At 47.8% G+C, this 11,954-nt stretch overlaps 1 protein-coding gene across 1 annotated transcript; it reads left to right on the top strand.

Moving 5' to 3' along the window:
* The first annotated feature begins 6,502 nt into the window (after positions 1 to 6,502).
* LOC148832290 (uncharacterized) lies at positions 6,503 to 9,591 on the top strand. Its single transcript, XM_088919516.1, has 2 exons — positions 6,503 to 6,565; positions 9,025 to 9,591. The coding sequence occupies exons 1-2, from the start codon at positions 6,533 to 6,535 to the stop codon at positions 9,433 to 9,435; spliced, it is 444 nt and encodes a 147-aa protein (XP_088775642.1). The 5' UTR covers positions 6,503 to 6,532; the 3' UTR covers positions 9,436 to 9,591.
* The last annotated feature ends 2,363 nt before the right edge of the window (positions 9,592 to 11,954 follow it).

Genomic DNA, 11,954 nt, shown 5'->3' on the forward strand with positions numbered 1-11,954 from the left:
CCCGCAACCCTTTGTGTAAAGAAGTGCTAAAATACAGAGAGAGTAAAGATGAAGTTGTCTCAGACATGGTTAATCCCACTTCCCTGATCCTGATCAGATCCCTGCTAGAGGAGATCAGACACTAACGGCCCATGGGGGTTAATCCCACTACCCCGATCCTGATCGGATCCCTGCTACAGGAGATCAGACACTAACGGCCCATGGGAGTTAATCCCACTACCCCGATCCTGATCGGATCCCTGCTACAGGAGATCAGACACTAACGGCCCATGGGAGTTAATCCCACTACCCCGATCCTGATCGGATCCCTGCTACAGGAGATCAGACACTAACGGCCCATGGGGGTTAATCCCACTACCCCGATCTTGAGCGGATCCCTGCTACAGGAGATCAGACACTAACGGCCCATGGGAGTTAATCCCACTACCCCGATCCTGATCGGATCCCTGCTACAGGAGATCAGACACTAACGGCCCATGGGAGTTAATCCCACTACCCCGATCCTGATCGGATCCCTGCTACAGGAGATCAGACACTAACGGCCCATGGGAGTTAATCCCACTACCCCGATCTTGAGCGGATCCCTGCTACAGGAGATCAGACACTAACGGCCCATGGGGGTTAATCCTACTACCCTGATCCTGATCGGATCCCTGCTACAGGAGATCAGACACTAATGGCCCATGGGGGTTAATCCTACTACCCTGATCCTGATCGGATCCCTGCTACAGGAGATCAGACACTAATGGCCCATGGGGGCTAATCCTACTACCCTGATCCTGATCGGATCCCTGCTAGAGGAGATCATGCACAGATATGAACGGCGCAGTGCCTGATCTCCATCTCTGCGACACAGCGTTTACAGGAAATCATGAAGCTTCTCAGCAGCAACTGAATTTCTCGCCAAGCCACAGAAACAAACAGAGGAAACCACCCGACACACTCAGCGGCTCGATCAAGAGGTACTGCACCCGAACTGACCCAGATCACTGCAGGGGCTGCACTTGCAGCTCAGATGGCCCACCCAGCCTGTCCGGGCTTGAAGAGTTAATCGATCCCACTTTCCTTTGCAGAAAGAGGGGTCTCCCATTCCTGGTTTGAGATGCAAACTGAGGCAGCCCAAGAGACAAAACTGAATCTGAAAGTAAAAGCAAACCAGGCACAACAACAGCACCAGGAGGAAACCAGGCGTGGTGCCGAATGGGCCCAGAGTCAAGGCCACTGCCAAGGCACTGCAAACTGGCTCTGTGGGCAGATTACTAGGTGGTAAGATTTCTGTATATTTTGAATTTGATTACAAACAACTAAAAGGCACTTTGAACACGTTGCTAAAGTGTTGGTGCTTAGATCAGCCACCTCACAGCTCCTAGGCACCTTCTGTGTGGAGTCTGCATGTCTCATTGGGTTCGCCAGATTCTTCCTGCCTGCAAAGCCATGCTTCTGGAAGACCCATAGGGGGTGCACTGCCTTCTGGACCAGAACTTCCAGACCAGCGTCCCAGTTGCTGAATACTGTCACTGTTGGAGGAAGTGTCATCCTTATAATGAGACGTTAGTCTGAGGTCCTGAGTACTGGATCATTAGAGATCCCAGGACTGTTTGTAAGAGTGGTGCTGTTAACAACAGTGCCTTGACCAAGCTCCACTCTGGACGAGTACGGTCTGTCTTCCCCTTAGCTCTTTGGGTCACCCATAATCCACCTGGTGGGGTTTTTCTCTCCTGCCCCTGATCTATGTGCAGTGGGGCTACACTTCAATAGGGGTCGAATTAGATCCTTTCTTTTTGTAAAGCATTTGGGCATCCTTAGGCATGAAATTGCTATACAAACATGTAGAGGTATATACATGTAAGGAATTATGATGATGTTATACGTGTAGTACATCATATTGAAAGCAGAGTAAAGTGCAGTAAAAGAAAGTACAGTGAAATCCTGGTACAACTTCATTAAAGTGCTGTAAGGTACTGTGACATTTTACAAAAAAATATAACATGCTGAGAGTAAAGACTTGCTAGTCGATGCAAACCACAGCAAAACGTTTGAGGTTCGCTGAAAAGACAAACTGAAAATGTAGTGCAGCTTTTCTACATTGAAGTCACAAAAATCCTATTTGAAAAGAAAGCCTGTAGATCAGCGTTACTCTGACTTACTGTGACAGTTCCGCCTGTGAGAACCCTAGTTCTTCAATCAAGACTATAAAGCAGTGTTAATCTGACTCACTTGGACAGTATCTGGGTCCTGTAGTTAGTCTACAGCAGATGCCTGGTATATTTACACTGTGGTCACAGCAGTCGGTGGGTCTGCCTCTGTCCGTGTGCAGTGTCAAATGGACACACATAACACCATCATCACATTGTGACAGATGGGGGGTTACAAAACTGGTGAAAATCAGGAATTGACTGAGCGGGCTAGTCGATCAGTGAAATAATTATTCATAACCCCCAACTTGTAAGTGATTTCTATACCTGAGCGGCTGGTATAATTAGAGGCACAGGAATTCTTTGTCCTCTGGCACAGCTTTCTTGAGAGGAGTAATAATCCGGACACACTCGGTTAAACAAATATTTATTACAATGACAAAACACAAACTACACTACACACAGCACACAAGTTACTCTGTGTACAGTATTTACAAACAAGGCCTAACACTTTGGTCACCCCGAAACCCCCAGACTGCTACTAAGCACTAAACTCTTAATATGCCTACAGAGGCCACACAAGAGATGAGCTGCCTTCTAACTAAATAAGAAACAACCTACACTTAAATCTCTCTCTCTCTCTGCAGCCTGGATGCCACAGAATAAATGGGAGCCTATATCCCAATCCATAAAATGCACCCTAATCAGGAAAGACGTTTCTAACTGGGGTACCAGGAAACCCAAGCTCCCTGAAAACACAGAATAGCGCTCTGTCTAACAAGGTTCGAATACTTGGCTCCAGTCAGGTTCTGTTTGGATGATCATGAAGTAGGGGCTCTCGCCAACTCCTCCGGGCTCCTCTCTCTTCTCCTTCTTCTTCTCCTGTCTTCCTCCCCTCCTCTCAGGCTCTTAATGTGATCTTACATTGTCGGTTTCTGTCCTGCTCCTTTGCCATCATTAACCCAGAACGTGCCTAGGTATGCTAAGATAAACTGTTCAGTTGTTTCTGCTCAAGGGACCCCCCAGACCTCAGCAAACATCCTCTCTCCTTCCACGTTTGAAGTGTTTACTCTTCCCAGTGTCACAGACTTTATCTGAAATCTAAGAGACACTTCTAAGTCGCCTAAAGCTGTAACAATATTAATCTTAATGGTATATTGCAACTTTCATAACACCTCCTCCAGATGAGTTTTGAAGAAAAACAAGCCAAAATAAAATAACACAGAGACTCATTTATAAACAAATTTCTACAGAAAGGGAAACAGAATTAAGATCTAGAGTACAACAGTGAGTTTTAAGACAGGATGCAGAAGGTGCCAACAGGTCTGTAAAGATACGATCATATCTTAGATCTTAGTTTATCGTAGATCACTAAAGGAACACACAAGCTTGTGTTCCCTGTGTCTCCCAGGGTCTTCCAGAGTTTGGAGCCTCATATTGGCAACCAAAAGAAGGCCAAGGAGGTGTGTAAGAAGTCACTGATACAGTCAGGAACTAAACTGACGTGCAATCTCCGCACAGACAGATGCTCCCAGATGGAATAGAGCCCCTTCCTCTGGAGCTGTGAGGCTGTACTGCTCACTGTAACATCACGCTCTCATTCAGCTGCTCAGCAACTCAACAATCAGACACTTGCATTTCAACCTCATGAGTGGGCAGCTTGCTCCAGACCCCCGCAACCCTTTGTGTAAAGAAGTGCTAAAATACAGAGAGAGTAAAGATGAAGTTGTCTCAGACATGGTTAATCCCACTTCCCTGATCCTGATCAGATCCCTGCTAGAGGAGATCAGACACTAACGGCCCATGGGGGTTAATCCCACTACCCCGATCCTGATCGGATCCCTGCTACAGGAGATCAGACACTAACGGCCCATGGGAGTTAATCCCACTACCCCGATCCTGATCGGATCCCTGCTACAGGAGATCAGACACTAACGGCCCATGGGAGTTAATCCCACTACCCCGATCCTGATCGGATCCCTGCTACAGGAGATCAGACACTAACGGCCCATGGGGGTTAATCCCACTACCCCGATCTTGAGCGGATCCCTGCTACAGGAGATCAGACACTAACGGCCCATGGGGGTTAATCCTACTACCCTGATCCTGATCGGATCCCTGCTACAGGAGATCAGACACTAACGGCCCATGGGAGTTAATCCCACTACCCCGATCCTGATCGGATCCCTGCTACAGGAGATCAGACACTAACGGCCCATGGGAGTTAATCCCACTACCCCGATCCTGATCGGATCCCTGCTACAGGAGATCAGACACTAACGGCCCATGGGAGTTAATCCCACTACCCCGATCTTGAGCGGATCCCTGCTACAGGAGATCAGACACTAATGGCCCATGGGGGTTAATCCTACTACCCTGATCCTGATCGGATCCCTGCTACAGGAGATCAGACACTAATGGCCCATGGGGGCTAATCCTACTACCCTGATCCTGATCGGATCCCTGCTAGAGGAGATCATGCACAGATATGAACGGCGCAGTGCCTGATCTCCATCTCTGCGACACAGCGTTTACAGGAAATCATGAAGCTTCTCAGCAGCAACTGAATTTCTCGCCAAGCCACAGAAACAAACAGAGGAAACCACCCGACACACTCAGCGGCTCGATCAAGAGGTACTGCACCCGAACTGACCCAGATCACTGCAGGGGCTGCACTTGCAGCTCAGATGGCCCACCCAGCCTGTCCGGGCTTGAAGAGGTAATCGATCCCACTTTCCTTTGCAGAAAGAGGGGTCTCCCATTCCTGGTTTGAGATGCAAACTGAGGCAGCCCAAGAGACAAAACTGAATCTGAAAGTAAAAGCAAACCAGGCACAACAACAGCACCAGGAGGAAACCAGGCGTGGTGCCGAATGGGCCCAGAGTCAAGGCCACTGCCAAGGCACTGCAAACTGGCTCTGTGGGCAGATTACTAGGTGGTAAGATTTCTGTATATTTTGAATTTGATTACAAACAACTAAAAGGCACTTTGAACACGTTGCTAAAGTGTTGGTGCTTAGATCAGCCACCTCACAGCTCCTAGGCACCTTCTGTGTGGAGTCTGCATGTCTCATTGGGTTCGCCAGATTCTTCCTGCCTGCAAAGCCATGCTTCTGGAAGACCCATAGGGGGTGCACTGCCTTCTGGACCAGAACTTCCAGACCAGCGTCCCAGTTGCTGAATACTGTCACTGTTGGAGGAAGTGTCATCCTTATAATGAGACGTTAGTCTGAGGTCCTGAGTACTGGATCATTAGAGATCCCAGGACTGTTTGTAAGAGAGGTGCTGTTAACAACAGTGCCTTGACCAAGCTCCACTCTGGACGAGTACGGTCTGTCTTCCCCTTAGCTCTTTGGGTCACCCATAATCCACCTGGTGGGGTTTTTCTCTCCTGCCCCTGATCTATGTGCAGTGGGGCTACACTTCAATAGGGGTCGAATTAGATCCTTTCTTTTTGTAAAGCATTTGGGCATCCTTAGGCATGAAATTGCTATACAAACATGTAGAGGTATATACATGTAAGGAATTATGATGATGTTATACGTGTAGTACATCATATTGAAAGCAGAGTAAAGTGCAGTAAAAGAAAGTACAGTGACATTTCAGGAATAGATTGGCCAAGCACAGGCCAGTGTGAAAAAGCAGTGTAAATTCATTGATGGTTTACAGACCTGAGGACATGCCGTGTAATATTATTATGGTGATATTTTATCGTGTAGTTTTAGCGTAGTGTTATTTCAGATATCATCATATCTCTTGCTTAGTTATGATCTACTTAGGAGACGGGACACAGGCAACTCCAGGAATTCTCAGTAGATTTCCTCACAACTGTATAAACTGTAAAGTCCCTGACTTGTTTTGATGGGGAATTTCCCTGGAATGGTGACAGGCATGTGACAGACATGTGCCAGGCATGCCTGCCTATCACTGACTGCACTCGACCACTGCCAGGGCCTGACTAACCAGAATCTCTCTGTGTTCGCTCAAGGAGACATTACACAAAGGGTGGTGGGAGTGTGGAACATGCCGCCCGACCACACAGTTGAAGATTACACCCAGGTTTCTTTCAAGAAACAGGTGGATAAGAGTCTCTTAGTCGCAACTTTTCTGATGTTTTGTTTTTCTTTTGGCTTTTAAGGTTGTGGTTTCTAACTCATGGTGAACATTATGACTGTTCCCACAAACCCCGGTCAAGGCCAGGTCACAGCAGAAGTGAGCCTGTAGAGAGGCGGGGCTGCTGTTCAGGGGGCGGGGTAGGAGAAAAAGGGGGCGGGGAAATACGGTGTGCAAACAGAAACAGGAGGCCTGATTGGATCCCAGGCTCTCCTCACAGCACGAATATAAAACCCTGCACTGGGAGAGAGGCAGACAGACAGACAGAGGCAGCAATCACAAAGGATGGCGGCTGGCATTTTGCGTTCCTTTTTCCGGGTATGTGAGTTATACGTCTGAAAAAATATCTTTAATTCCAATTTCCAGCTTTCCAGTTCTGGCTTTTTGCTCTGTGTTGTCTTCTGTTCATTACAGTTTTTCCTGGCTTCCAGCTCTCCTTCACTCATTTCAGATCATTGTGATAATTAGACGCACTCTGTTAATGCTTTTCTTCACTGAGTTCAAGATTACAAGAGCTGAAACTGCGTCACAAGGGTTCGAACACACGAACACAAGACAGATCACCGATGAGAGGGGACATTTGGCTTCAACAACCAGGCTGGGCAGCCTGGCCCACACTCCCACCATCCTTTGTGTAAAGAAGAGCCTGTTTAATTTCCACTTGTGCCTTCTAGTTTGTGTTTCATTAACACATCTCGGTTCTTATTTTAATCCTATTTTAATCCTCTCCTCTGTCCCTGTGTCTTCTTTTGTAACAGCTGCTATTCTCCCGGGTCGTTAGCACTGAACACAGCTGCATTCAGATGTAAACATGACTGTTTTATTGCAAAAAAAAAAATTCTAATTAGACAGAAGATTGGAAAAGAGATTGTATTTGACGCAGCTCAATTAAAACCCCTGATGTAATTACATGACTTAGCCGACATCAGTGTCTACATTATCATTATCATTGTCAAATTGATGGTATTATTGTCCGGAAAAAAGTACAGTGCTGTACAACGTCTTCATCGATTCGCACAGGCGACAGGAGAGTCCTTTCTCCTTTGATGGTACGATCTCAGAGACGGGCAGAGAGCAAGGGAGAGAGAATGTAGCAGTAGTTCACACACAGTACAGATGGTAGAGAAATGAAAATATGTAAATAAAAAGACAACTTCGCCTCTTTATATAGGTACAAGAGAAATGAGGTAACAATGACTGAAAAAATCAAAGCTATAAAATCCTATAATTAGAATAATTACATGCCAAATATAGTAGTTCATGTGGGTAGCTGCGTCAGCATGCGTAGGCTGCAAAGGAACAAGTAATAGGTTTATTCCATGCTGAAAAAAAGAAGAAAGAGAACACAACGTTTCGGCCGTGGACCCTCACACCTGAAGAAGGCTCCACGGCCGAAACGTTGTGTTCTCTTTCTTCTTTTTTTCAGCATGGAATAAACCTATTACTTGTTCCTTTGCTGCCAAATATAGTATGCAATCTAAATACATACCGTATATTAGGGTATTTAAAATACAGCAAAGGAATAATTACCTTTTAACTAACGTATAAATAATGTACTGTTCATCTCATTACCTGTATACGCTGTACTGTTCAAGACACAGTAAATGCAACTGCATCCGGGTTCCTCACAGTTTCCAGCAGACGCGCGCGAGGGGGCGCAGAGGTCAGGTGCGCGTGGGCGCAGTGAAAGTGAAAGGGACTCGGTGCCCGTCACGGTCTTTCACGACACGCTGCGGGCGCTGGGCAAGTTTACGCTGGACAAGACCACACCGCACCACACCACACCAGGGTCGGTTCGTCCAGAAGCCCATTCCCCTGCCAGCTCGTCTTTCTGTGGCAGTTATAGCGACGCAAGCGGTCCCACCAGAGGGACTGGGTTGGGTCGAGTCTTCAACCCCCGCTTGCTAAAAAACAGTTGTAAAATTGACAATCACTCCATTGAGACCTCTTAATTATTGGATTGTATTGCTTAGAATTGTATTCTTAGAAGAATTAAGTTTATTAAAAAAACAGCTTGTCTTTGGACTGTGGGAGGACGTCATCCACATGAACCCAATGAGAACATGCAAACTCCTCACAGATAGCCCTCCGGGAACTGAACCCAGGGCCCCAGCTCCCTGAGGCAGCAGTGCTGATGTGGCAGCTGATTTTATGTAAGCTAAGAAATTAGATGTCTTTTTAGAGCTGGGGTTCCTCAAACTGGTCCTGGCTAATTCTGCCAGTTTTAATATCCCTGATTCTGCCCCCAGTCCTTGTGTTCAAAAACACAGCAAGCATTTTATTCCAGCAAGAGTCTCTCCCCACGCCTGTACAGACAGCTGCGAGCGGGTGTTGAGCTCTTGATGAGCAGACACGGGTGGGAATGAGCCTCTCGTAACACTCTCGTAACACTCTCGTAACACTCTCGCACCTCTTCTCCAGAGATCCAGTCCACCGCACCTCGGCGGACACACCTGTGTCAGGCCAGTTCTGCAACCCGGAAGCTGACACAGGGTTGAAACCACATACTGTAGAAAAATCCCTTTTGACTACAAAACAGCTGCAAGCTAATTGAATTATTTTCATTACTGAGCAATTCACCTGGGATCAAGAAGCCAAAGCAGCCAGTGCCCTTCCTGGAGACCCCAGGACTGAGGAGCCCCCTCCTTTACACAGTTCGGCAGCTAATTAACATTCCTGCCCACAATGCCCGGCGCCAGCGTGCTCCTGACGGACACCGCAGCCCTCAGAGGTGTCCTCGTGAGGTCTGTCTATAACCTGACTCCCTGTATTTGCAGCACCCTTCTCCACTCTGGAAGACGGACAGTTCGCTGACGGTCCAGTCCAAGGACGGTCTCCCACCTGCGTTAAGGGAGAAAACCGAACTTCCTGACTACCTGCACCCAGTCTGCCACACACACCTGAAGAAGTGCGATGCTGAGCCCCTGACCCCACAGGAGCCACTAGGGGACACTGTGACGGCGGAGGTCATCGTTGGGAATAGTGGGAAGAGATGGGAGCTGGAGCTGCTGCGCTCCGACACTGTGGGCCGGCTGCTGGAGAAGCTGCGGGCGGAGCTGCCGGATCTGGGTCCCAATGTGTCGCTGGCCCTGCGGGGGAAGCCTGTCAGACCGGAGCAGTGCCTGGGGCAGCTGGGAAACTGCAGAAAACTCCAGTTCATCACCTTCCACCGCTGCCACGGGGGCTAGAGAGAGAGAGAGAGAGACGAGGAGCAGGACGGCTGGAATTCGCTGCTCCTCGCCCTTCTTCTGCGCATGACTAAAATACCTTTCTAGATGGAGTTTAATTCACAAGCCAAAATCTCAGGCTTTGTCATCCTGTAATTAAAGCACTCTTTGTAGCCAGAACTGGTCCTGAGTCGGAATGATTTCACTTTCAAACACATACAAAGACAAGCTCAGCAGCAGGGAACCCTAGCTGACTCAGGGAGGGCACAACTACAGCAAGGAAAACGAGCCCAGTGAGATCAGGGTACAAGCACAGTACAGTGCAGTAAACCCAAGTGAGATCAGGGTAAAACACAGTACAGTGCAGTAAACTGGGCCAGTTCAGTCTCTGAGAGCCCCAGTCCTTCAGTCAGGACTGTAGATCAAAGTTAATCTGCATTCCTAGTTACTGAGATAGTAACTGAGTCAGTTCATTCTCCACAGAAACAATACACCTGTTAATATATGAATATTGTTTTTTTATTTTCACCTCCTAGGAAAACCGAAGGTTGCTGCTGGAAGAGGTGTTATTGGGGCCAGCAGGGGGCGCTCACCCTGTGGTCTGTGTTGGTCCTCATGGCCCAATAGAGTGTCAGGGACACTATACCGTAAAAGGGCGCCGTCCTTCGGATGAGACGTAAAACTGAGATCCTGACTCTCTGTGGTCATTAAAAATCCCAGGGTGTTTCTCGAAAAGTAGGGGTGTTACCCCGGCGTCCTGGCCAAATTTCCCCCTGGCCTTTACCAGTCATGGCCTCCTAATAATCCCCATCTCTGAAGTTGCTTCATCACTCTGTTCTCCTCCCCACTGATAGCTGGTGTGTGGTGAGAGTACTGGTGCACTTTGGCTGCTGTTACATCATCCAGGTGGGGCTGCACACTGGTGGTGGTGGAGGGGATCCTCACTACCTGTAAAAAGCTTTGAGTGGTGTGTCCAGAAAAGCGCTATATAAGTGTGAGAAATTATTATAATGCTGTGAGGAGTAAATAGAAAGTTAAGACTACCGAGTACACACGATGCACTGTAGCACCACCTGCTGGACATTCGGGTGTAAAGCTCACCAAGAGAAAAAGCGATCAAAATTTCAAAGTCTCTGTAAACACGCTGGACTGCGACATCTTGTCTCTCCGATAAAAGGAAGTGGCTTTGGAAGGTTTGCTTGTCTTTGCTGCGAAGAAAATGGAAACATTATGGAGTTACAAATGGGTTGAGGCCACATCAGCAAATCCAGTCTGTCTGCTAGTTAGCAGCTAACTGATTCAAAGTTAATCCAGCCGGTTCTTGAGAAAAGCCAGGGTATCGGCTTCAAGCACATGGCTGATCCACACTTCCCACAACATGGCTGTGCAGCTTGATCCACACTCCCACCACTTTTTGTGTAAAAAAGTGCACCCTGTTCTCAACTTGCATCCTCTGGTTCTTCGTGTGACATTTCCAGTCATCCCTGAACTGGAATGATTTCCTTCTCTCCAGGCTCTCCAGGAAATGTTTGGAAACCGTCAAATAAATCAGATATAGTCCTGTGATTGTTCAGGTCAGAAGGGATACAGAGAGAAAGAAAAAGGAGCAGATTCCCATCTTCTCTCTGCACACAGGCGTTTCGTTCAAGCAGAAGTGTGGAGCAGTGACCAGGGCCTTTGGTCTCAGACGTGCATAGTTGTGGGTTTGAATTCCAAGGCATGAACAGCTGCCAAGCCACTAAACTCAGATTATCCCTCCACAAAAGTCCAGCTGTATGCCATACACAACACTTTTGAATATCTCACGATTCACACATCAGGAGGATCGAGACTTCTGGTGTTGGCTCTGATTGATTAATAATGCCTGCCAGGCCATGAAAGTCGAGACAGATAGACTCAGCCCTGCTAGAGACCCTTGTTCACAGAAACTGGAAAGGCCAGTGTGCCACTGTGCCATCGGGCTTCTCTGTCTTTGTCGGAAGGGGAATGATAGCTGGACAGGACCTGGAGCAATCACATGAGCTCCCCACTCTCTCTCCTGGCTTCACTGGTGTGTCTTGACAGTATTTATATGGAGCTCAGCACAGCTGGGTTACACAGCGCCAGTGGGGGGACAACAGGGTTTTAGGGTGCTGCTGGCACAGTGAATGATTTGTTACGGGGGGCTCCATTGCAGCTAATTCTCTTAAATTAGGGGTCCTAAATTAGAAACGTGGATAGGGGAACCAGCAAGAGAATGGGCAAGAGGATTTTATGTGGGGTGGGAGGAACAGTTATTTGTATTTCTCTCTCACATTTTATTATGCCTGAATGAAATAATCTCTCGCATAAAAAATCGGCCGTCCTGCTGACAGTACGCTTGACTGTTCAAAATGGCGATGGCTTGACAGTCGCATGTTCTGTGACGTCAGCTGCAAGTCCCTTATGATTACCTATGGTTTCTGGCCGTAAACCCAACCCCTCGTACTGCATTAGTACCGCCCCACCGTGTCTATAATTGGCAGAGGCTCACAGACTGACGTCCAAGTTACCCAATCAAA

The sequence above is a fragment of the Atractosteus spatula genome, chromosome 6 (genome assembly GCF_055471065.1).
Source record: "Atractosteus spatula isolate fAtrSpa1 chromosome 6, fAtrSpa1.hap1, whole genome shotgun sequence".
Lineage (NCBI taxonomy): Eukaryota > Metazoa > Chordata > Actinopteri > Semionotiformes > Lepisosteidae > Atractosteus > Atractosteus spatula.